The 26808-nt window shown below is 45.3% G+C and overlaps 1 protein-coding gene across 4 annotated transcripts in view; it reads right to left on the reverse strand.

The window, feature by feature from the left end:
* Positions 1-26808, reverse strand: part of LOC115095289 (endonuclease/exonuclease/phosphatase family domain-containing protein 1-like) — a 135344-nt gene that overhangs the window by 30167 nt on the left and 78369 nt on the right. For 2 of the 4 annotated variants that reach the window (XM_029608767.1, XM_029608766.1), the window contains exons 5-6: positions 25838-25969; positions 25073-25196 (exon numbers count right to left, since the gene is read on the reverse strand). In XM_029608767.1, the coding sequence (XP_029464627.1) occupies positions 25073-25196; positions 25838-25969 (256 nt within the window). The remainder of the gene's footprint in view (positions 1-25072; positions 25197-25837; positions 25970-26808) is intronic. The other 2 variants (XM_029608770.1, XM_029608768.1) reach the window with 1 other exon arrangement.

A 26808-nucleotide genomic window follows, 5' to 3' on the forward strand; every position in this document is an offset into this window, starting at 1 on the left:
TGCTCCCTGTTCCACATGCAGGTCCCCAAAGGTAGGCAGAGCTCCAGAGCATCAATGCATGGATGAGATGATGATGCAGGGAAGAGGGATTCAGTTTTGTAAGGAACTGGACAACCTTTTTTTGGGGGGTGGGATTACTTTTCCGAAAGTCCACCTTAATCAGAGTAGAACCTGACTGCTGGCGCTAACTTTTAAAAAGGAGATAGAGCAGTTTTTAAACTAGAACAAGGGGGAAAGCCAACAGTCACTCAGCAGTGCATGGTTTGGAGGAATGTATCTTTGAAGGATACTAATGAAACAGGAGAGTTAGGGCATTCCAACAGAGAGGTTCCAATAAAAGCAAAAGTAGTCCATGTGCCTATAAGTAAAAAATCACCCGAGCTAAAGAATTCCAAATTGTCCCTATCAACTGAAAAACAGGTTGCTAATAAAAACAAAAAACACACTTTGAAATGTCTGTATGCCAATGCCAAAAGTCTAAGAAGTAAGATGGGAGAGTTAGAGTGTATAGTAATAAATGATGAGATAGACATAACTGGCATCTCAGAGACCTGGTGGAAGGAGGATAACCAATGGGACAGTGCTATATCAGGGTACAAATTATAACGCAATGATAGGGAGGATCAACTTGGTGGCGGTATGACACTTTGTGTCCAGGAGGATATAGAGTCCAACAGGATAAAGTTCATACAAGAGACTAAATACTCAGTAGAATCTATATGGGTAGAAACCCCATGTATGTTGGGTAAGAGTATAGTGATAGGAGTATACTACCGTCCACCTGGCCAAAATGATCAGACACATGATGAAATGCTAAGAGAAATCAGAGAAGCTAACCAATATGGCAGTGCAGTAATAATGGAGATACCCCAATACTGACTGGGTAAATGTAACATCAGGACATGCTAGAGAGATAAAGTTCCTGAATGGAATAAACGACTGCTTCATGGAGCAATTGGTTCAGGAACCAATGAGAGAGGAAGCTATTTTAGATTTAATTTTAGTGGAATGCAGGATTTGATGAGAGAGGTAACTGTGGTGGGACCATTTGGCAACAGTGATCATAACATGATCAAATTTGAACTAATGAATGGAAGGGTGACAATATGTAAATCTACATTTCTAACACTACATTTTCAAAAGGGAAACTTTGATAAAATGAGGAAAATAGAAAGAAACGGAAAGGTGCAGGTGTATAACAGGTGTGGACATTGTTTAAAAATACAATCTTAAAAGTTCAGTCCAGATGTATTCCACACATTAAAAAAGTTGGAAGGAAGGCAAAACAATTACCGGCATGGTTAAAAAGTGAGGTGAGAGAGGTCTCGTGATATATTGGAGGAGTAGGACGTGTTCCTGCAGAGTTCCATGTCCCCTCCCTCCAGAGACCCACAATTTTTAAGTTTCCTCGCTCACAACTGGCAGATCCAGATAGTGGCAGGTTCCCTTACACAGTCACCTACAATTTCCGACATTGCGAACCGGACAGTAAATGTAAATGGCAGCCAAACCACAGTGGCACGGCCTAGGCAAATTCCAACACACAGACCACAAAATGGTGATGAATGCCACTGCTCCCCCATCCCCGGAGTCCCGGGACGAGAAGGTAACAGACTTAGTAGAAGCCGTGGTAATGGCGCTCGATGCCAAAATTTGATAAATTATATAAAAAATGTGATAAGTCTATTAACTGACTCCATGTTGCACCTATATGAAGCAGAGACACGCATCACCACCATTGAAGACCATGTGGCCAAATTAGAACAGCAGATAACAGACAGACCTTAAAACTGAAACAGAGAAGCAGGCAAGAAAATTCGATGATCTGGAGAACAGGTCCCACAGGGGAAACCTGTGCTTTGTTGAATATCTGTGAGGTGGACCTCGCAGAATTTTTAGAATCTTGGCTGCCACATGCTCTAGATCTTTCTAATAAGCACAGAATACTTCAAGTTGAGCGTGCCCATCAAAAGCTGCCAAACAGGAACAAGCCTCAACTGATTATTGCAAAATTCCTTAACTCAGCCCATAAAACGGACATCCTCCTTGCTTACAGGAAGAAATGCATCGTGGAATATGAAGGCGCCCCGATGTTGATTTTTCAAAATTACTTAGCTCTAGTAGCAGCGTAACAGAAGGCCTTTACCCTGACATGTACCAAATTAATTCAACATTAAATAGCCTTCACATTGCAGTTTCCAGCTCGGCTAAGGGTTACCTGGCAAAATGAAACCCGAGTCTATGATTCAGTGGAAGCAGCACAATAATTCGTGAGTACTTTGGGAGCGCAACCAGGAGAATGACTGAGCTCAAGATTATAGACTCTTTGATTTCCTTAGATTTGAGTTCCCATGTTACTACAATCGCTGAAGGTAGCAAGGACTGTTTGTTGTTTTCTGCATAATGGGGAATGACTCTTTGAAGCCGGCCATGTTCTGGGCTCTTTCATGCTCATAGATGGACAGCTCATTCCTCCTGACTCCAGGAATGATTAAAGTGTTTTAACTCGACCAGCGAATTTGGGCCTTGAAACTTCAATGAGAGCTTGCTAGCCTACTTGTCTGACCCTCATTCCAATGGCCCTGGAACTTGTTTGCGAGACCGGCATTAAATCGCAAAAGACCCCAACCTTCCATTAAACTCAAGACCATTTGTTAACCAACTTATCTCAAGAACTATTTTTTCATCTGTGCAGTGACATCCCCTCTGGAGAACTTTGATCATCTTTAAGCAGCATCCTGAGACTTTGACTTGTTTCTATGGAATAGTTTTGGATTCAGACTAACTTGGTTCAGTCACACTGGGTTGTTTTTGTTTTTTTTTTAGGGGGGGTGGTTATCTTTATTATTCTCTGGAGGGAGGGAATGTCCCTTGCAGGAGGGTGATGCTGTTCTCTATGTTTAGAGTCAGGATGGGTAACAGTAGTGAGGTAAAGTGCGAGGGATGGGTGGTGGGTAATAGGGGGGTTTGGGATAATAAGGGAAGCTTGATATCTTGTGATCCTGAATTTGAGAAAGGGCCATGTAAGCACATTATGTCTGTAAAAGACTTTGTCTTTTTGGTATAAATTGCTCATGAAGCATCAAACTCCTCCCGGGTGGGATGCCTTGGTAGATAGCTGGAACAAATAACTAGGTATCAGATTAACCTCAGCATACTACAAAGGTTGCTTTAGGCTTGCACAGACCCTATCAGTACATATACCCCTTCAGGAATTACAATTTAAATTCTTGCATAGGTCATATATATCCTCCACCCAAACTAGCAATTGGGGCATTTAGGCAGTGGTCGCTGCCCCAAGTGTGGTAATGATTGCAGCACGCTTGGACACCAATTTTGGACTTGCCCAACCATTCGCTTATTTTGGCAGCGTATTTATCAGTACCTACTTTGTTTGGCTGGCATATCTTTTGCCTTTATGGTGAACCTTTTTCTTTGGGATGATACAAGGGGTATTGTATTTCCTAATAAGTATGCAAAATGGTGGTGTAGACTGCTGATACTACTTGCTAAGAAATGTATTTTGCAGAAATGGATCTCTCCAGACCCACCCACAGTAACACAATTTCGTAATTTAATTCACCAAACATGTGTTCTAGAAAAGTATGTGGGAAAAATGGAATGGTTCAAGAAGAAAAGAGACTTTGTCAAACAATGGGACTTATACCTTCGGCCTCTCACTCCGTTAGCTCGCAGTCTGCTTTTCAATAACTTACCCACTGAATGACTTAACTCAATTGCTTTTAGGTACTTGGTCTGTGGATATTGTGGCCCTCAGCCTAACTTTGATGTCTCAGGATCACCAGATAAAGAGGGGGGGGGGGGGGGAGTTTCAGTGAGGTGTAATTCTCTTCTGCTGAATGGACTCAATTGTCAGATGCCCTGTCAGTTTGCAGAATCCCTTCTGGCAGGCAATTGTTGACATATGTACAGTACGAATTGAATATATAAGACAGCTTTTTCTATGTGTTTTGTTGTTCTTAGAATAGTGCAGAACTGGACATGTAAATGTGAAAACGTTTTGTGGTATGTTCTTGCTGAATTCTTAACAATTCAATAAAAGAGATTTAACTAAAAAAAAAAAAAAAAGTGAGGTGAAAGACTATTTTAGCCAAACATCCTTCAAAAATTGGAAGAAGTATCCATCTGAAAAAAATAGGAAAAAGAAATAAGCATTGTCAAGTTAAGTGTATGTTGTGTTCCGCGCCCGCGGCCGCCCGCGGGCACGGTCCCCTACCTCAATTCCTGACCGGGCCACTGGCAGCATTGGCTCTGACTGCCCTGCTCTGGGCTCGGCACCCCTGTGTGTCGGCGCAGGCCCCCGAGCGAGCCGCCGGTTTCGGATCCGTCCCTGCTCCTCCCTCGCGGTCGCCTGCTGCTCTCCCCCGTGGCCTGGATCCAAGATGGCCGCCGCCATCTTAGGCGCGAGGCCGCGCCTCTTCACTAGAATTAAAAGGACCTAGTCCCTTTAATTGCTCTCAGCTGATTCCTATCCACAGGAAGTATAAAAGGAGACTTCCTCTGACCGTTCCTTGACTTGGCAACGTCTCCTGTGAGTGTCGTTTGAGTCTGCTTGCTTCGGTGAGTTCCAGCGTCTTGATTCCTTGTTCCAGTTTCACCTTGGTACTCCTGGTTCCTGACTTTGGATCGGCTAGCTGTGATTCCTGGTATTGACTTCGGATTGGCTAGCGGTGTTTCCTGGTATTGACTTCGGACTAGCAAGTGGTGATCCCTCGGTGTGCGACCTCGGACTGATAAGCGACGACCCTCTGGCACTTGACCTTGGACCTCTTCCTGTCCATCGTCTCCAAGGGCCCACCTAAGTCCCAGCGGCCCGGGTCCCTACGGGCTCCTCCCGGGGGGACCGCGGGCTTCCAGGGGTGAAGCTCCAGACAGCCCTTGCACCGTACGTCTGTTCCTTGACCTCTCAAAGGTCCACCTAAGTCCCAGTGGTCCGGGTCCCTACGGGCTCCTCCTGGGGGGACCGCGGACTTCCAGTGGCGAAGACACACCTCCGTTCCTTGACGTCACGACTCTTCATCCGCCTTCACAGTCGCACCTGTCTACAGTGCAGAGGGTCAGCTGGTCACATCTTCTGTTCCTGCCTCGCCACCCGACGGGAGAACCTACGGATCTTCCTCCAAGGTATACTATCCTCCCATCGGCCCAAGGGTCCACAAGCCTGAGCATAACAATGTAAAACATTGATAAGGCAGACAAAGAGAGAATTTGAAATGAAGTTGGCCGTAGAGGCAAAAATTCATAATAAAAACTTTTAAAAATATATCTGAAGCAAGAAACCTATGAGAGAGTCATGTGGACTGTTAGATGACTGAGGAGTTAAAGTGGTTCTTAGTAGAGATGTGAATCGTGTCCTCGATCGTCTTAACGATCGATTTCGGCTGGGAGGGGGAGGGAATCGTATTGTTGCCGTTTGGGTGTGTAAAGTATCGTGAAAATTGTTAAAATCGTGAGCCGGCACACTAAAACCCCCTAAAACCCACCCCTGAACCTTTAAATTAAATCCCCCACCCTCCCGAACCCCCCCCAAATGCCTTAAATTACCTGGGGGTCCAGTGGCACACTAAAACACGGCACACTAAAACCCCCTAAAACCCACCCCGACCCTTTAAATTAAATCCCCACCCTCCCCCCAAATGCCTTAAATTACCTGGGGGTCCGTAGCCTTAAATTACCTCTGTAGCAGCGGTCCGTAGCTAAATCGGGGGAAGGGGGAGAGCAGGAAAAGCGGCACACTAAATCGTGTAGTCTTCAGCCGGCGCCATTTTGCAAAATGGCCGCCGCAAAATGGCGGCGGCCATAGACCAAAACGATTCGACGCAGGAGGTCGTTCCGGACCCCCGCTGGACTTTTGGCAAGTCTTGTGGGGGTCAGGAGGCCCCCCCAAGCTGGCCAAAAGTTCCTGGGGGTCCAGCGGGGGTCCGGGAGCGATTTCCTGCCGCGAATTGTTTTCCGTACGGAAAATGGCGCCGGCAGGAGATCGACTGTAGGAGGTCGTTCAGCGAGGGTTCCGGACCCCTGCTGAACGACCTCCTGCAGTCGATCTCCTGCCGGCGCCATTTTCCGTACGGAAAATGATTTGCGGCAGGAAATCGCTCCCGGACCCCCGCTGGACCCCCAGGAACTTTTGGCCAGCTTGGGGGGGCCTCCTGACCCCCACAAGACTTGCCAAAAGTCCAGCGGGGGTCCGGAACGACCTCCTGCATCGAATCGTTTTGGTCTATGGCCGCCGCCATTTTGCGGCGGCCATTTTGCAAAATGGCGCCGGCTGAAGACTACACGATTTAGTGTGCCGCTTTTCCTGCTCTCCCCCTTCCCCCGATTTAGCTACGGACCGCCGCTACGGAGGTAATTTAAGGCTACGGACCCCCAGGTAATTTAAGGCATTTGGGGGGGGGTTCGGGAGGGTGGGGGATTTAATTTAAAGGGTCGGGGGTGGGTTTTAGGGTGTTTTAGTGTGCCGGTTTTCCTGCCCTCCCCCTTCCCCCGATTTACAATTTTTTGACGATAAATCGGGGGAATTGGTATTGTATCGTGGCCCTAACGATTTTTGACGATTTAAAATATATCGGACGATATTTTAAATCGTCAAAAAACGATTCACATCCCTAGTTCTTAGGGAAGATAAGGCCATTGCAGAAAGACTAAATTAATTATTTGCTTCTGTGTTTACTAATGAGAATATTGGGGAGATACTGGTTCCGAAGATGGTTTTCAAGGGTGAACTGAACCAAATCACTGTAAACCTGGAAGATGTAGTAGGCCAGATTGACAAATTAAAGAGTAGCAAATCACCTGGACCAGATGGCATGCACCCCAGGGTTCTGAAGGAACTCAAAAATGAAATTTCAGATCTATTAGTTAAAATTTGTAAACTATCATTAAAGTTATCCATTGTATCTGAAGACTGGAGGGTGGCCAATGTAACCCTAATATTTAAAAAGGGCTCCAGGGGTGATCCAGGAAACTATAGACCAGTGAGCCTGACTTCAGTGCCGGGAAAAATAGTGGAAACTATTCTAAAGATCAAAATCACAGAGCATATAGAAAGACGTGGTTTAAAGGAACACAGCATGAATTTTCCCAAGGGAAGTCTTGCTTCACAAAACTGCTTAATTTTTTGAAGGGGTTAATAAGCATGTGGATAAAGGTGAGCCAGTAGATATAGTGTATTTGAATTTTCAGAAAGCATTTGACAAAGTCCCTCATGAGAGGCTTTTAAGAAAACTAAAAAACATGGGATAGGAGGCGATGTCCTTTCGTGGATTACAAACTGATTAAAAGTCAGGAAACAGAGAGTAGGATTAAATGGTCAATTTTCTCAGAAGAAATGGGTAAACAGTAGAGTGCCTCAGGGATCTGTACTTGGACCAGTGCTTTTCAATATATTTATAAATGATCTAGAAAGGAATACGATGATTGAGATAATCAAATTTGCAGATAAAAAATTATTCAGAGCAGTTAAATCGCAAGCAGAGGACCTTGCGAGACTGGAAGATTGGGCTTCCAAATGGCAGATGAAATTTAATGTGGACAATTGCAAGGTGATGCATATTGGGTAAAATAACACTTGCTGTAGTTAGGAGATACCTCCCAGGAAAAGATCCAGGTGTCATAATGGATAATACATTGAAATTGTCAGCTCAGTGTGCTGTGGCAGCCAAAAAAAACAAATAGAATGTTAGGAATTATTAGGAAAGAAATGGTGAATAAAACAGAAAATGTCATAATGCCTCGGAATTCCTCCATGGTGAGATCGTACCTTGAGTACTGTGTACAATTCTGGTCCCGGCATCTCAAAAAAGATATAGTTGCGATGGAGAAGGTACAGAGAAGGATGACCAAAATGATAAAGGGAATGGGACAGCTCCCCTATGAGGAAAGGCTAAAGAAGCTTTAGAGAAGAGACAGCTAAGGGGGGATATAATAGAGGTATTTAAAATCATGAGAGGTGTAAAAAGGTTTGAATAAGTTCTTGGAAGAGGAGTCCATGAATTGCTATTAATCAATTGACTTAGGGAATAGCCACCTCTATTACTGGTATCAGTAGCATGGGATCTACTTAGTGTTTGGGTACTTGCCAGGTACTTGTAGCCTAGATTGGCCACTGTTGGAAACAGGATGCTGAGATTGATGGACCCTTGGTCTGACTCAGTATGGCAATTTCTTATGTTCTTAGGAGGTCAAAGTAGGCTGAAAAACAAGGCAGAAGGCCTAGCAGGTCTCAAGACAAGGCAGGATAGCAAGGCAAGGATAGCTAGATCAAGGGGCTGAGGTGCCTTGAAGAGGCACCAAGGGAATGGACAGGCTGGATTAAGGAGAGCTGGAGCTTCTGTGTCAGCAAGGTGGTGGCTAGGGCAGCTATGTGTGAGGCTCGCTGATGACCTCTGCTAGCGGGGAGGATACATAGTAGGCAGAGCTGTTACAAAGGCAGGCTGCATAGCAGGTAGAACAATGGCACATCACAATGTCAGATCACTGCTATATTTCCTTGTATTCTGGGCAGCAGAGAAATGCAGTACCTTATCCTGACCTTCCACATGCAGGGATCACAATCCTCCTGGGAGAAGACCAGACTCCCACAAAAGCAAAAATCTCTGGGAAAAAAAGCAAACATCTCTCTCAAAACCTCTTTAAATGCCTCCAAAACAGTCCCTTCCAGTCCTGTGGGGTACTGGCTAGGACAGAGTCTGTTTTCTTGGATTAGACTGTGGTGCCTAAAAATGGGTACCACTACTGTTAACTCTCTTCTCTCAAAGCTTCAACTAAAAAAAAGAACACCACCTCTTCTCATCCCTAACCTGCTTTTGCTGACCAATCCAAATCGGCCTCTGTGGAGGTGCCTGCAGGGATAGTCTGCAAACTACAACTTCCTAGCCAAGGGCTTAAGCCAGGGACAATTTAGTTTAGTTTAGTTTATGAGGGTCCTAGAGGGTCTCTACACAAGTCTCCTAGAATGAGAGCAGTTTTGCTGAATGACATCTACTGTAGGAAGTCTCATAGCTGTGCTTAGCTTTTGCTTCATTTTGTTGCACAATGGTGAAATTAGGCCATTGCAGTACAAATGTCACCAATAATGAATTCCAGTCACCAATCTGTCCCAGATCTGGTACTCTTTAGCACAGCGGTCTTCACTCCCAGTCTTCAAGGGCTGCCAACAGGTCATGTTTTCAGGAAATCCCTAATGAATATGCATGAGATAGATTTGCATACAATGAAGGCAATGCACATGCAAATCTATCTCATGCACATTCATCAGAGATATCCTAAAAACCCAAACTGTTGGTGGCCTTTGAGGGCTGGGAATGAATATAGAAGCATATAAAACGTGAAGTCAGAAAAATACTATATGGCCTATCTAGACTGCCATCACCCAACTAATTTAGCTTTATAATTCACATTACTCCCATAGAGATCCTCTATGTTGGTCCCCATGGTTTCCTAAATTCAGAAATCATTTGGTCTCCACCACCTCCACAGGGAGGCTATTCTATGCATCTATTACCCTCTCTGTAAAGATTACTCCTGAGACTACTTCCTTTCACCTTCATCCTATGATCCCTTGTTCTAGAGACTCGTTTTCTTTGAAAGATGTCTATGTTTTGTGCATGGAAACCTTGGAACTATTTAAATGTCTCTAATACATCTCCCCTATCTTGCCTTTCCTCTAGAGTATACATGTTTAGATCTTTAAATCTGTCCCCATAAGCTTTAGAACGAAGTCCATTGACCATTTTAGAAACCATCTTCTGGACTAATTCCAATTGGTTTGTATCCTTTTGAAGTTAAAGTCTCCAGAATTGGACACTGTTTCTACATGAGATCTCAGAGACCTATAAAGATGTAATACCACTGCTTTAGCGGCTTCATAATCACAGTGCCAGTTCAAACAGCTGCCTAATGAAGGCTTCCACTGGTTCCCCCTTGAGCTGAGATCGCTGATGGAACCTTGCCCTCTCATAAATTAAATTGAATTTGGGGATCAAAGACTCATTATACCTGTTCCTGTTTCCCTCAGTCTGAAAGACGAATGACTTGAAGATGTTCTCAGCTTCAGGTCCTATGATATAAATAAGTGTGCATGCTTGCACCACCTTATCCTCTGTATGTAATTTTGTTGCCATCCATACTTGGCAAACTGCTGGTGCCATGACGCCAGATCAGCAAAGTTGAGATCTGCAGGAGGGTCAAGCTTTGGCATCTTGATGCACTGAGGGGTTCATTATAGGCTGTACACTTGCTCTAAGCTATCAGACTTGATCTGAGGTTCAAAGTTCTGATACCATGTCACATTATAGATGGCTATATGCTGGTTTAGATATAACTAAGCCCCATCCCAGAGAGACAATTCTGGTTCCTGCATCTCAAAAAAGATATAGTTGCGATGGAGAAGGTACAGAGATTGTGACCAAGATGATAAAGGGGATGGAACAGCTCCCCTATGAGGAAAGACTAAAGAGGTTAGGACTGTTCAGCTTGGAGAAGAGACGGCTGAGGGGGGATATGATAAAGGTGTTTAAAATCATGAGAGGTATACAACGGGTATATGTGAATTGGTTATTTATTCTTTCGTATAATAGAAGGATTAGGGGGGCACTCCATGAAGTTAGCATGTAGCACATTTAAAACTAATCAGAGAAAATTCTTTTTCACTCAATGCACAATTAAACTCTGGAATTTGTTTCCAGGAGATGAGATTAGTACAGTTAGTGTTAAGGATAGTAACTGTTGCTCCTTGCAGGTTACCCTCATGCACTATGTTAAAGATAGTAAGTGGAATTCTGTGCAAGTTACTCTTAACTTCATTTCCATCCTTTAGCCACTAGGGATCCTCTGTGTTTATCCCATGTCTTTCTGAATTTCACAACTGTTCTTGTCTTCACTACCTCTTCCAAGAGGATATTTCATGCATCTACCACCCTTTCTGTAAAGAAATATTTCTTGACATTGCTCCTGAGTCTACTTCCTTAGAGTTTCATATTATGACCCCTAATTTTACAGCTTAGAACATGCCATACTGGGTCAGACCAAGGGTCCATCAAGCCCAGCATCCTGTATCCAACAGTGGCCAATCCAGGCCATAAGAACCTGGCAAGTACCCAAAAACAATTCCATGTTACCATTGCTAGTAATAGCAGTGGCTATTTTCTAAGTCAACTTAATTAATAGCAGGTAATGGACTTCTCCTCCAAGAACTTAGCCAATCCTTTTTTAAACACAGCTATACTAACTGCACTAACCACATCCTCTGGCAACAAATTCCAGAACTTAATTGTGCGTTGAGTAAAAAAGAACTTTCTCCCATTAGTTTTAAATGGGCCACGTGCTAACTTCATGGAGTGCCCCCTAGTCTTTCTATTATCCGAAAGAGTAAATAACCGATTCACATCTACACGTTCTAGACCTGTCATGATTTTAAACACCTCTATCATATCCCCCCTCAGCCGTCTCTTCTCCAAGCTGAAAAGTCCTAACCTCCTTTAGTCTTTCCTCATAGGAGAGCTGTTCCACTCCCCTTATCATTTTGGTAGCCCTTCTCTGTACCTTCTCCATCCCAATTATATCTTTTTTGAGATGCGACGACCAGAATTGTACACAGTATTCAAGGTGCGGTCTCACCATGGAGCGATACAGAGGCATTATGACATTTTCCGTTTTATTCACCATTCCCTTTCTAATAATTCATAACATTCTGTTTGCTTTTTTGACTGCTGCAGCACACTGAACTGATGATTTCAATGTGTTATCCACTAGGAGTAGCCTAGTGGTTAGAGCAGAGGGCTACGAACCAGGGGACCTTGGTTCAAATCCCGCTGTTACTCCTTGTGACCTTGGGCAAATCACTTTACCCTCCATTGCCTCAGGTCCAAAACTTAGATTATAAACCCTCTGGGGATAGAGAAATACCTACAGTACCTGAATGTAAACCAATGTGATATCTCAGATTGAATGTTGGTATATAAAAATAATAATATGATGCCTAGATCTTTTTCTTGGGTTGTAGCTCCTAATATGGAACCTAACATTGTGTAACTATAGCATGGGTTATTTTTCCCTATATGCATCACCTTGCACTTATCCACATTACATTTCATCTGCCATTTTGATGCCCAATTTTCCAGTCTCACAAGGTCTTCCTGCAATTTATCACAATCTGTTTGTGATTTAACTACTCTGAATAATTTTGTATGATCTGCAAATTTGATAACCTCACTCGTCGTATTTCTTTCCAGATCATTTTACACTGGAAAAAGTTTAATTCCTGTGTATCAATAATACTTTTCAGGTATTAAAAATCTGTATCATATTTTCTCTGACTCTCCTCTCCACCAGGGTATACTATTGAGGTCCTTCTATCTCACTTATTAACAGTGATGGATTTAGGTTTTTTGTCACCCCTAGGCACTACTGGAGGTGTCACCCACCCAGGTAGGACATTACCAATGAAATTAACACTGACCAACTTAAATAAAAAAAAAAAAAAGTGATGGTGCTTCTCAACCTTTTTTATTTCATGGCACATTTTCATGTTTGCTCAATCTTTGTGGTAAACCAACGTTTGCACGATTCTTACCCTCCTTCCCCTTCTACCAGCAGGAGGGGAGCAGCACTTTTCACTTGTGTGTGCCTCATTCTGCCAGTTTGAATCTGACATCTGAACATGCGGAGCTAGCTGATTATTCAGCCCCACACATTCAAACATCAGATTGAATCCATCAGAGGCTGCGCACACAGGTAAGAAGTGCTGTTCGCCTAGCAGTGGGAAGGAGGGAGGGAGGGTAAGGTTACCAGAGTTCTGGTAGGTGAATCTGGAACACTTGTTCCCTGTAGTGCTTGTAGTGAATTTAGCAGTATATTTTGATGGGAGGGGGAAGTCCAGTGGATGTCCCCATGGAAAATTAGACCAATCTACTTTCAAGCACATTCTTCAAGTTCTGAGCACAATACAAACGCCTCCATATTGGTGGATATGTCCTACATACAAGAGAATTAATTACATAAAAAAAAAGAAGTCAAAATTAGCCAACAAAATCCAATTATTCTCATGTGGGAAACATGCCCAAGTCAGGGATTTTGAACTGTGTCCCAGGATATTTCATACTGATGCATTATTAATATTGCCTATATAGCAATAAAGTTTCCAACCTTTGTTGTCTCTGGCTTGATTTCTGTCCCTAAAACACTTATTTATAAAACAAAAATAAGCCAAGCTGCTATAGACCCCTATATAAAAAGTACTTGCTATCAGAATACCTCACTGTGGTCACACATGCAGAACACAGACAGACCCTCATCAAATACAGAATAAAGCAAATGTTGCTTACCTGATGTAACAGGTGTTCTCACAGGACAGCAGGATGTTAGTCCTCACAAATGGGTGACATCAAGGATGGAGCCCACCACGGAAAACTTCTGTCAAAGTTTAACAGAACTTTGACTGGCCCCTACTGGGCATGCCCCAGCACGGCACTGACCCTGCAGCCAGCAGGGGTCTCCCTTCAGTCTGATTTTCAAAGCTACAGGCAGTGCCTAAAAAGTAAAAATAAAACGAACCCAACACCGCGGGGTGGCGGGCGGGTTTCGTGAGGACTAACATCCTGCTGTCCTGTGAGAACACCTGTTACATCAGGTAAGCAACATTTGCTTTCTCACAGGACAAGCAGGATGGTTGTCCTCACAAATGGGTGAGTACCGAGCTGAGGATGTCCTGACTTGCACCAAAGGCACCCAACGGCGTGCAACAGGCACAACAATTGGGGTGTAATTTGGGAAAGGGCATCCGCACCCTACCGGGCAGGTGGAAGGGTGTTGGTACATTATGATGGAAAAAGGTTACGCAAGACAGATTGGCCGAAGATGGAGTCCTGTCTTCCAGCTTTGTCCAAACAATAGTGGGCTGCAAAGGTATGGAGAGAACTCCAGGTTGCAGCTTTACAGATGTCAGGAAGCGGCACCGATCGAAGGTGTGCTACTGAAGTCGCCATGGCCCTCACAGAGTGTGCCTTGACACGGTCTTGGAAAGGAATGCCAGCTTGCTGATAGCAAAAGGAAATGCAGTCCGCCAACCAGGAGGAAGAGCCTGCTTACCCACAGGTTGTCCTAACTTGTTAGGATGGAAAGAGACGAATAATTGAGTGCTCTTTCTATGAGAAACTGTACGGTCTAGATAAAAAGCTAGAGCCCGTTTACAGTCTAAGGTATGCAGAGTCTGTTCCCCGGAGTTGGAGTGGGGCCTGGGAAAAAAGATAGGTAGGATGATGGATTGATTGATATGGAACTCCGAAACTACCTTAGGTAAAAATTTAGGGTGAGTGCGGAGTACCGCCCGGTCCTGCAGGAGCTTAGTGTAAGGCGGATAGGTAACTAGGGCCTGCAATTCACTAACTCTGCGAGCTGAAGTGATAGCCAAAAGGAATAACACTTTCCAAGTGAGATATCTTAAGTCACAGGAGTGCAGAGGTTCGAAGGGTGGTTTCATTAGACGACCAAGAACCAGATTAAGGTCCCAAGATGGGGCCGGAGGACGTAAGGGTGGCTTCAGATGGAGCAAGCCTTTGAGAAAGCGTGTTACCAGGGGTTGTACTGAGTTAGGGACACCCCCGATACCCTTGTGGAAGGCGGCTACCGCACTGACATGCATCCTGATAGAAGAGGTTTTAAGACCTGATTCTGAGAGATGCCATAAATAGTCCAAGAAGTCAGAGATTGGACAGGAAAGGGGATCAAGGGACTGAGAAGTGCACCATGATGTATACCTTTTCCATTTGTATGAATAGGATCTTCTAGTGGAGGGCTTTCGTGAAGCTATCAGGACACGAGAAACCGAATCCGAAAGGTTAAAAGGCTGGAGAACTAGCCTTTCAACATCCATGCCGTCAGGGACAAGGCTTGGAGGTTGGGATGGAGGAGGCATCCGTCGTTTTGAGTGAGCAGATGCGGGTCCTTTCCCAGAGGAATGTGCCTGCGGATGGAGAGATCCTGGAGTATGGGAAACCACACTTCGCGTGGCCAGTGCGGTGCTACCAGGATCATGGTTCCCCTGTCCTGGCGTAGCTTCACGAGAGTCCTGGACAGAAGAGGAAGTAGAGGGAATGCGTAGAGCAGACCGGTTGTCCACTTGAGGGAGAAGGCATCCCTTGGCCGCGAGTGCTGGCTCCGAATGAGAGAGCAATAATTGTCCACTTTGTGGTTCTGAGGGGACGCAAAGAGGTCTATGTGTGGGTATCCCCACTTGTGGAATAGAGAGGTCGCTACTAGAGGATTGAGAGACCACTCGTGTGGTTGGAAGACACGGCTCAGCTGGTCTGCCAATACATTGTCTACACCCGGCCGGTAGGTGGCCCTGAGGTACATGGAGCGGGAGAGGGCTTCTGCCCAAATCTGCGCAGCTTCCTGACACAGAAGGAAGGAGCCTGTGCCTCCCTGCTTGTTTATGTACCACATGGCCACCTGGTTGTCTGTCTGGATCAAGACTATCTGATTCGATAGGCGAGCTTGGAAAGTTCTGAGCGCGTAGCGGATTGCTCGCAGCTCCAAGAAATTTATCTGGTGTTCGGCTTCTTCTCGAGACCAGAGACCCTGAGTTTGCAACTCGTCCACATGGGCCCCCCAACCGATGTGGGAAGCGTCGGTGGTTAGGATTACTTGTGGATCTGGTAGGAGAAAGGGTAAGCCTTGAAGGAGGTTGACTTGATTCGTCCACCAGATTAACGATAGGCGTAGCACTTGTGTAACAGTGACAATGGAGGACAGCGGCTGAAGAGCTTGAATCCATTGGTGTCGCAGAGTCCATTGTGTAACTCTCATGGCTAGTCGGGCCGTGGGAGTTACTTGAACCGAGGATGCCATGTGTCCTAGGAGAACTAGGAATTGGCGAGCTGTCGCAGTGTCCTGACACCGGAGTTGGCGAGCTAGGGATATCAGGGTTTGAGCTCTTTGAGGAGGAAGGTAAGCCTTTGCTTGTAAGGTGTCCAAGTCTGCTCCAATGAAAGATAAGTTTTGAGATGGGACTAAGCAAGATTTCTCGTAATTGACAAGAAACCCTAAGGAAAGGAGAGTCTGAATTGTCAATTTTAGGGAGGATTGAGCAATCTGTTGGGCAGAAACCCTGATTAGCCAATCGTCCAGGTAGGGGTAGACGTGGACACCTTCCTTCCGGAGGAATGCTGCAACCACGACAAGGCATTTGGTAAAGACTCGTGGTGCGGATGCCAGACCGAAAGGTGGTACTCGATATTGGTAATGGTTTCGGCCCACCAGAAACCGCAGGTACTTGCGATGGGATTGCGTTATCGCAATGTGGGTATACGCGTCTTTGAGATCGAGAGAGCATAGCCAATTCCCTCTTTGCAGCAGAGGGAGAAGCGAGCCCAGGGTTACCATCTTGAACTTTTCTTTTTGAAGGTACTTGTTGAGGGCTCGAAGGTCTAAGATGGGACAAAGCCCCCCTGATTTCTTTGGTATCAGGAAGTACCTGGAGTAGAATCCCATTCCTTGCTGAGATGGAGGAACGGGTTCTATAGCATTTGATTGCAGAAGAAGGGATACTTCTTGTTGTAACTGAGCTAAGTGATTGGTGAGACTCCATGCTTGTAGAGGCGGGGAGACTGCAGGAAGAGTAGTGAAGTTGAGGTGGTAACCCTGTGCTATGATTGCTAGTACCCACTGATCTGAGGTGATCTGAAGCCAGCGGTCTAGAAAGTGGCACAGTCGACCTCCCACAGGGATGGCTGGAAGAGGGGTTTGGCACGTGCTCTCTACAAGGAAGTCAAAGGCCCGCCGTAGGCCCAGGGGGTGGGGCCACGGTAGGTCTTTGTTTCCGAGGCTGACGTGGCTGAGCTCTATTGGAAGACCGTGAAGGTTGAGGCTTAGCCGAGGGAGGGTAATACCGACGTGGCCTAAAGAAAGACTTTTTAGAGTCCTCTTAGGTGGTTGCTTGGCGGTCACCTCAGATGGAGTAGATGAGAGTTGTTTTAACGTCTCATGGTGATCTTTTAATTCGGCTACTATTTGCTGAATTTGATCTCCAAACAAGTTGTCGCCTAGGCAGGGTAAATCAGACAGTCGGTCCTGGACCTCTGGGCGTAGGTCTGATGATTTTAGCCAAGCCCAACGTCTGGCTGAGATGGCTGTAGCTGAAACTTTAGTGGAAGCATCGAAGATGTCGTATGCGGACCTAATTTCATGCTTACCGGCCTCGAACCCTTTGTTAAGGAGGGCTTGAAGTTGTGGCTGATATTGGTCAGGCAAAGTGTCCGTATACTCTTGCATCTGTTTGAGGATGGCTCTGTTGTATTGAGTCATATAGAGCTGATATGAAGCTATGCGTGAAATTAGCATAGCTCCGTGATACACTTTTCTTCCTACACTATCCAGGAATTTGTTGTCCTTGGTAGGTGGGGTTGAAGAGTGTGGTTTTTGGCGCTTAGCTTTCTTTTGAGCCGACTCAACGACGACAGAGCGATGATCCAGCTGAAGCTTCTGAAAACCTGGTGCTGACTGGACTAGGTATGTGGAGTCAGCTTTTTTGTTGACTGGGGAAATCGATGAAGGAGATTCCCAGTTCTTCTTCAGAAGATCCAGAAACACCTGGTGAATAGGGATGGAAGCGATGATTTTAGGAGCATCCAGAAATTGGAGAAGTTCCATCATCTGGTGCCTGTCATCTTTTTCAGATTGTAGCTGAAAGGGGACCACCTCTGACATCTCCTTCACAAAATTAATAAAGGAGAGATCCTCAGGAGGAGAACGCTTTCTACTCTCTGTAGGGGACGGTGGCGAAGGCAAGTCCGTGTCAGAAGAGGTGTCATCTCCCCAGGTATCATAGGGATCCTGTGGGGCTTGAAGCTCTGAAGGTCCTGGTTGAGGGTCCGGGATATTGAGAGGAATCACCGAGGGTATGGAGAATAATCTCGATGGCATCGGTGCTGAAGGCGGAACCGGAAACGGCATCGAGGGCTTCGGTGCTGTCGATGGAGTCGGTGCCGGCCTTGGAATCGGTGGAGCCGACGGATATATCGGTGAGGGATGAGAAGGCACTGATGGGACCACCCCTGAAGGGGGAATAACAAACGGTGTTTCCCCTCCCGATGATAAACCCGGAGACGGTGGTGTTGCAGGTGGTACTGGAATCATCGATGGAAGGGCCGTTAGCAGCGCTTCCATACGGTGCAGTAACGGTGCTAGTGTTCCCACTAGTGGCTCGACTGTCGGGTCCTTGCTCGGTGGCGGAGTCGGTGCCGGAGTCGGTGCCGGTGGAGGTTGGAACTTCTGCATCGCCTTTTCGATGGCCTCCTGAACCAGCCGGTCCAGTTCTTCCCGGAGACCAGGGGTAACGAGACCCGGCTCAACGGGAGAGGGAGGCGGAGGCAGAGCCGGAGGGACCACCGTAACCGGTGGGATCACGGCTCCCACACCCGGAAGGGGTGAGGGTTTCCTCGGTGCCTGCGAGCGAGACGCGGACGGTGCCAGGTCCGATCGAGGCTTTTTAGTCGGTGGCTCGGTCTGTACGGAGGTCGATGGCTGTGGATCCTCGACAGGCCGAGACTTGTGCCGTCGGTGGCGATGTTTTTCTTTCCGATCCCCTCGCCCATCCGGGGAAGGGACGGGAGTCGACGGCCGTGAAGTCATCGATGGTGGACGGTCACCGGAGGGTTGACAATAATGGTGCAACTTTGACGGTGCCGGTTCCGATGACGTCGATGCTATCGATGGCGTTGGGGTGCGAGCATGGAAGAGGAGCCCCATCTTCTCCATCCTGGCCTTGCGACCTTTGGGCGTCATTAAGGCACATTTGGTGCAAGTCAGGACATCATGCTCGCTGCCTAGACACAAAACACAGACCCTGTGGGGGTCTGTGATTGACATAGTCCGGGTGCAATCCGGACATCGGCGAAACCCCGTCGCCATGGCCTTGGGCCAAAAATTTAGCCGCGGGATTAGCGACTGTCGACAGGCCTCAAGGGCCAAATTCGACGTAAGTCGACAAAAAACGGTAAAAAACTTACCGGAATTCCGCGAATGTAAAAATTTGCTGAAGGGAGACCCCCGAGGGGCAAATTTTCTTCAGAATATAGAAATTCAGATTTCCTGTCAGGAAACGTGGTTAGGAGCTCCTTTCACCGCGTGGCAACTGCTGCGCGGAAAAAAGAAGACTGAAGGGAGACCCCTGCTGGCTGCAGGGTCAGTGCCGTGCTGGGCATGCCCAGTAGGGGCCAGTCAAAGTTCTGTTAAACTTTGACAGAAGTTTTCCGTGGTGGGCTCCATCCTCGATGTCACCCATTTGTGAGGACAACCATCCTGCTTGTCCTGTGAGAAAGACACCATAAAGTTTAAACAGAAGTGTGCAGACAAAAACTGAACTGGAAAATGCAAGTCTGACTCTGTATGCATGGAAATATAATGAAAAAACAGAAACATTGACATTCCTTATACAACAAAAATAAAATTCTAAATATAAAATATCATACATAATAGTAAAACTATACTAATAAAAATATTTCAAAGCAGCTGATAAATTGAACCATAAAAATGTTTAAAAATGTCACAAACACATATTTCAAAATAGCATACATATCAAGTAATGCCCAATAATTAAAATGAATAAGGATTTAAAAAATCCCCCACTGTCCATACCTGGAACTTTAGATTCTAGTCATGCTGAGATTATTGTGGATTACTCTGCGGTGAAGGGTGTGTATAGACTTTATCCTCTTTCTCTCTCATATACTCACACACGTTCATTCTCATTCATATGCTCACTGAGTCTCATTACACACATTCTCAGGACATGCCAGGCAAAACACTAAGGGTGCCTGGCTATCTGTAGGGACACGCCAACCTCACCATTTCCTGTAGTCTGCAGGGGTCACTCCCTTCACACACACACCCTCCCCTGCCTGTAACTGATGGGTGCATGAGCTGAATGCGAGTTCCCACAAGAAGAAGATTGTTCACTGACTCGCACACATGCTCAGTCTCACACAATCACATGCTGACTCAATCACACACACACACATGCATTCTCACGCTAAGATTCACACAGGCTCACTGATACACGCATACACATGCTCATGCTGAGATTCACACTCCTTCATTACTACCCTTAAAACAAATTGCTAAGCAGACTGGGTGGACCACATAGGTCTTTTTCTACCAATATTTACTATGGTCCTATGTCACACACAAGCTCATACTTACTGACTCACACACATGCTGACATACTTGCACACTCACTCTGACTCTCACACATGCTCACTGACATACACATAATCATACTCATACTCACTGAGTCACATACTCACACATACACTCATTTATGGTGACACACATGCACACACACTCTCATAAGTAAAAAAAAACAAAAAGTTCAACTTACTTTGGTGGTTAGGGAGGGAGCCAGGCAGCGGCCAAGGCCCCAGAAAGACATGTCTGGGTGGGAGGCCTGCTGATGCTCTGGGAGAGTTAGAGGAGGTGTTCCTTGGCCCGGGGAAGGGGATGGGCTGCAAGGCCCCGATGTCGTTTTTTTTTTTTAAATAACTGGTTTTTGTTGCAGAGGACAGAAAAGCGTTGCAGCAGAAACAGAGGGAAAAGCAGCAAGAGCGGGTGAATGGAGGCGGGAGATGTGTTTTCCCACTGCCCCTCAAGATGGGGGCAGGGAATGAGTGTAACCATGTCAGAACTGCTGTTGAAATGGAGGCCACGAGAGGACCACCACTGTGAGAGGAGTCGCTGCTGATATAAAGGAGTGGCTGCCGCTGAAACAGGCCAAAAGAAGCAGGGGCAGCTCTTGACAATCTGCTGCCTGAGGCGAGGGACGAGACGGTGCCCTCCCCTCCCCAAGGTGCAGCATACATCAAATTACTGAGCAGGCCAGGGGAAGGCATCAGGGTTCCCAGAGGAATGCCAGATAAAGTGCCAGTGATAATATTTCTAGGGAACTGGTAAACCTTCTACACTCCCAGGAACCCTACCCTTTCTCAGGGCAGATGCAATGGTATTAGGATCCCTAGGCGAACCTTATAACCATGCGCCACCATTCCCCTCCCCTCCCCCCATTTTAAAAAGTCATATTAACCAATTCCCCAAACCAAAAAGGGAGATTTTACATGAAAAAGGGCATTCAAAGTACACTCTTCTGAGATAAAAATATTGCTTGGAACAATATGGTATTAGGCCTGCTGGAAAGCATATTGGATGTAGGCTAGGCCTTCAGATAGCCATGAGTAAACCTAATTAGAATTACAATATTATAAACCTCCCATACCAAAACAGCACTAAATGTCAGAACTCTAACAGAAACAACCCTACCTATGAAAAGGCAACACTGCAAATATTACAACAGGTCCTCCAACACCATATACCACCTATTACGAAAACAGCCAAGCAGGCTGCTATAGATGTACACAGAAACTACACACTAACAGAATACCTCACTGTGGTCCCAAATGCAGAGCACAGATAGACCCTCACCAAATAGAATAAACCGACTATAAAGTATAAATAGAAACAGGCAGACAAAAATTGAATTGGAAACCACAGCAAGCTAGAATATATATGCAATGCAACAATGGAAAAAGCCATCACTATTCCATGTTAAACATCATATACAATCAAAAATTTAAAACATCAACCATACCAATAAAAAGAATAAAAATATGTCAAATCTGCTGATGAATAGTAAAAACATACAATAATAAAAAATGCATACAAAAATGCATACAAATACCAATAAAATATTTCAAAACAGCAGACATATGAAATAAAACTAATCAGGATGAAATAAAAATCTTCTGCTTTCCAAACCTGGGAACTTTTCATTTCCAGCCACCCTGAGATTCTCCTGGATTAGTGGTGGAGGTGGAGGGAGACGAGGAGAGTGCACAAACTTTATTTTCTCTATCATTTGTTACACACTGTAACAAATATTAATTCTCTCTCTCCCACACATGTTCATTCTCACGCACATGCTTATTCACTGATTCTCTCCCCCTCATACACACATACACACAAGCACTTACACACTTAGTGGTTCTCTCTACCTCACATGGACACAATCTCATGCTCAGTGACTCTCTCCCTCACACACAAACACAAGTGCTCTCTAATACTCAGTCAAGCTCTCTCCATCACATACACAAGCACTCTTTCATGCTCAGTGGCTCTTTCTCCCTTATGTTCAGTGGTTCCTTCTCCGTCACATGCAGAAGTACTTTCTCACACTCACTGGCTTACACTCCTTCACACACACACACACACACAGGCACTCTCTCATGCTCAGTGTCCCTCTCCACACTCACACAGGCACTCCCTCTCTCACACGCACAGGCACACTCCTTCTCTCATACCCTCATTCAAGGCCCCAGGAGTGGTGGGCCACATCACTGAAGCTGCGTCGCGGGGGAGGTGTCATTCATGCAGGGCTGATGAGGTACATGTTTTGTTGCTGACCACATCACTGACAATGCCACACGAGGAGGGGGCTGCCTCACTGAAGATGACCGCGAGGGGAGGGAGGGGGTCGCGTCACTCTTAAGATGCGCCACAAGAGGGGTGAGCCATATCACTGAAGTTGAGCCGGGGGGGGGGAACACATCGCTAAAGCTGTGCCGAGTTTCTTCTTTTGCCACTGGACCAAGGATGTGCCATGAGGGGAAAGGGCTGTGTCACTCAAAGATGTGCCGTGAGAAGGGTGGACTACATCACTGAAGAAGTGCCGCAGGGGTGGCATCATTTAAGCTGTGCTGTTGTGGATACTTTCTTCTACCCATGAGATTGGGTACCTCAGAGCGGGTGCCTCAGAGAAGATGTGCTATCAGTCTGAGAATTCTTCTGCCCATGGGGGGTGGGATCCCTGCAGGAAATTTGTTGAAGTTGTGCCACTGGTGTTGGCCTGAATGCAGGGAGAGGCAGCCACGGCAGAAGAATTTGGAGGCCTCTTTTTGCTGCCTCAAAATTTTGCCACCTGTGGCCACCGCCTCACCCTGCCTCTTGATAGAACCAACCCTGAAGAGAAGCCACCATGGGAAATAAGCTGCAAGCATGATGCAGGGCCTGATATGATATCAGCGGGACGGCAGAGGCTTTTTTGCTACTGGAGGCAGGGTTTTCTTTCTCTGCCCCGCTTCCCCCAGATAACTGCCACCCTAGGCACGGGCCTAGTGTATCTGTTGACAAATCCAGGCCTGCTATTGATGTATAACCCACACCATTTTGGTTGCTTTTCTCTGGACCACTTCCATCCTTTTCTTTCCTTTATGTACTCCTGGTGAAGCCTCACCAAAGGCCTGTACAAGGGCATTTGTACCAGCTTTTTCCTGCTGGTTATGCCCAGCATTCCTCTATTCTTAGCCACCGACTTATCATATTGCTTTGCTACCTTCAGATCATCAGACGCTATCACTCTCAGGTCTCTTTCCTAGTCTGTGCATATCAGTCTTTCACCCCCCCATCACATACAGCTCCTTCGTATTTCTGTTCCCCAAATGCATGACTCTGCAGTTCTTGCCTTGAATCCCAGCTGCCAAACCTCATTATCTCTATTTCTTCACATGTGTACACTCTGAGCAGATCATAGTGTCATCTGCAAAAAGACAAGCTTTTCCTTCTAATCCTTCTGCAATATCAGACACAAAAGATATTGAACAGAACCGGCCCTAGAACTGATCCTTGAAGCACTCCAGTTATAACGCTTCTCTCCTCAGACTAGGTTCCATTTACCGCTAATCACTGTTATCAGTTTGTCAATCAATTTGAAACCCATTCCACTATCTTGGGACCCATTTCGAGGCTTTTCATTTTGTTCATGTGCCTCCTGTGCAGGACTGTATCAAAGTTTTGCTGAAACCCAGATAAATCATGTCAGGTTCGCCAATCAAAAAAATCAGTTTCATTTGACATGACTTTTCTTTGGTAAAATTATGTTGTCTCCAATCTAGCAACCCACCAGACTGTAGATAGTTCACTGTCCTTTTCTTCAACAGAGTCTCCATTAATTTTCTCACCTCTGACATAAGAACATAAGAAATTGCCATGCTGGGTCAGACCAAGGGTCCATCAAGCCCAGCATCCTGTTTCCAACAGAGGCCAAACCAGGACACAAGAACCTGGCAATTACCCAAACACTAAGAAGATCCCATGCTACTGATGCAATCAATAACAGTGGCTATTCCCTAAATAAACTTGATTAATAGCTGTTAATGGACTTCTCCTCCAAGAACTTATCCAAACCTTTTTTGAACCCAGCTACACTAACTGCACTAACCACATCCTCTGGCAACAAATTCCAGAGCTTAATTGTGCGTTGAATGAAAAAGAATTTTTCTCCGATTAGTCTTAAATGTGCTACTTGCTAACTTCATGGAATGCCCCCTAGTCCTATTATTTGAAAGTGTAAATAACCGAGTCACATCTACTCGTTCAAGACCTCTCATGATCGTAAAGACTTCTATCATATCCCCCCTCGGCTGTCTCTTCTCCAAGCTGAACAACCCTAACCTCTTTAGTCTTTCCTCATAGGAGAGGTGTTCCATCCCTTTTATCATTTTGGTAGCCCTTCTCTGTACCTTCTCCATCGCAACTATATCTTTTTTGAGATGCGGCGACCAGAACTGTACACAGTATTCAGGTGCGGTCTCAGCTTAGACAGTAGTTTCCAGCTTCCTCTCTCCTACCACATTTGTGAAGCAACTGCCCTTCTCCAATCTTGTAGCACCACTCCTGTCTCCAATAATCTATTAAACAGATCCTTCAGCAGACCTTTAAGGACATTTCTGATCTCCCTTGTTTTCCTGGGATGCAACTCATCCAGCTTCAAGGCCTGGTCCACTTACAGTTCCTCCCAAACACTCTTCTGCCCCACCTCCAACAGCACTCTTGCCACTAGCAATGGTCGTTCTCCAAGGTCTTCTTTAGAAAACACTGAGCTGCAGTATTTAATATCTCAGTTATTTCTTCAACTTTCTCCCATCCTATGTTCTTTACTTTAACTCAACGTTGCACTCCACATCATATAAACTAAGACTTTTCTTTTCATGTTTGTCACTATACGCACCGTGCCTACCTTTCAAGTAAGGCTTTAGATCCTGCAGGTGAACAGCACGGTGGCAAGAGATTTCCCCCATCTTGCCTGCAGGTTTCAAGGAAATATTGAGAAGTTTGAAATTCAGTTTGTCTACCTGGGAGAGAAAGATAGCTTTCAAAGAAACAGTAAAGAACAGCGTCTTAATAAAGAATTACTTTTAAGAAGGCCCTAGTTTGTACAGACAATAAGTGTGGCCTTCTTTCCCACACTTAAAGAATTCAACATTGAATCTGCTATAATTGATTTTCTGTTCAAACCAGGTTACATCTGATTTGTAAGTCTGGACAAAATCTGAGAAAAGGTGAGCATGACTTAACCTGGAATCAGAATGGAGTCCATCCTGAACTTTTTAATACTCTAAGGGATGTAAAAATCAAACACTTCACAAGTTCAAGTGATTCAACTACTAGCTAGCAATGCTTTACATTTAGAATACACTGATTAGCTTCGGCCTCAGTGCCCTCCTTTCTGACTCTTTATTTTCCAAATGGAACTTCAATTTGAGAGTCATTTATGTCTTCTGTGATGGGTTTTAATCCAAAGGCTAAGAACGACTGCAGTAAAATGCACTTCATTTAGCTCTCTGTGGTTGACTGTTGAAATTTTCGTCAGATTTCTGGTTATAACCAAATATAGAAAATACAGATAGGAATTCTAGCACATTCTTATTGATCTAAGATTTATTAGCACAGTTCATGATATAAAGTAATAGAAAATAACAAGCTTTATGTCTACCTTGTAGTGTCCCAGTAATGGTTTGCAATGCATCCGCTGCCCTTTTTCTGACAGTTCCATCTCCAAGGTAATGGCACTGACCAGCTCCAGACCTGAACTGGTATCCCACATAAATGCAACCCTCTCCACTTCCTGTACAGGAGAGAAAAGAAGATTATGAAATATGTGTACCATACACTGAGTAAAGTGTACCCCACTTTCTTTATATCTCAGGAACTGATGAACGTAAACATATATCCCCCTTTTACCAGAGCAATCTCCAGTTCAGTGCAGTTCTGGAATCTGGATGGGGGATGGGCTAACCTGAAAGACTAGAGGCAATCATGCTCACTCTTGAGAAACCAATCCATACATAAAATGTTATTGTAACATACCTCTAGGAACTAGGGCAGAGAAATGTTGAATCATCATTGTGACATGAAAAGACTGACAATAGAGTGCTGTCTCTTTAAGAGCTGGGGGGGGAAAGGAGATTCAAAATTGGATTGTCTGAGCATGTGCAAACAGATCACTGCTCAGCTTGAACAGAGTTCCTGCCCTGCTCTGAATTAATAAATATTATCTGTACTGATTAAGGTGAGCAGCCCTCTATAATTGTATTCATGTGTAATGTATTTATGTTAGTTAACATTGTTTTGAGATGTATTGAAGTTGTTTTTACTTTACCTAAAGAGATTTATAAAAATTGGATTGTCTGAGCATGTGCAAACAGATCACTGCTCAGCTTGAACAGAGTTCCTGCCCTGCTCTGAATTAATAAATATTATCTGTACTGATTAAGGTTCTCTTTTCTGGAACCCTGCTGTGGACGACTTGGGAGTAGTTGAACTGTGCCCTGTCAGGATTTGAAGCTCTTCTTTCGGATAGAGGCTGCTGTATTGTGGATTTGGCAGTTGGAGCAGCAGTACTGACGCCCTCTTCAGTTCTATATTCAAATGGACACACAGTAGGATACAATCTGGGACTTTGCT

The sequence above is a fragment of the Rhinatrema bivittatum genome, chromosome 7 (assembly GCF_901001135.1).
Source record: "Rhinatrema bivittatum chromosome 7, aRhiBiv1.1, whole genome shotgun sequence".
Classification (NCBI taxonomy): domain Eukaryota; kingdom Metazoa; phylum Chordata; class Amphibia; order Gymnophiona; family Rhinatrematidae; genus Rhinatrema; species Rhinatrema bivittatum.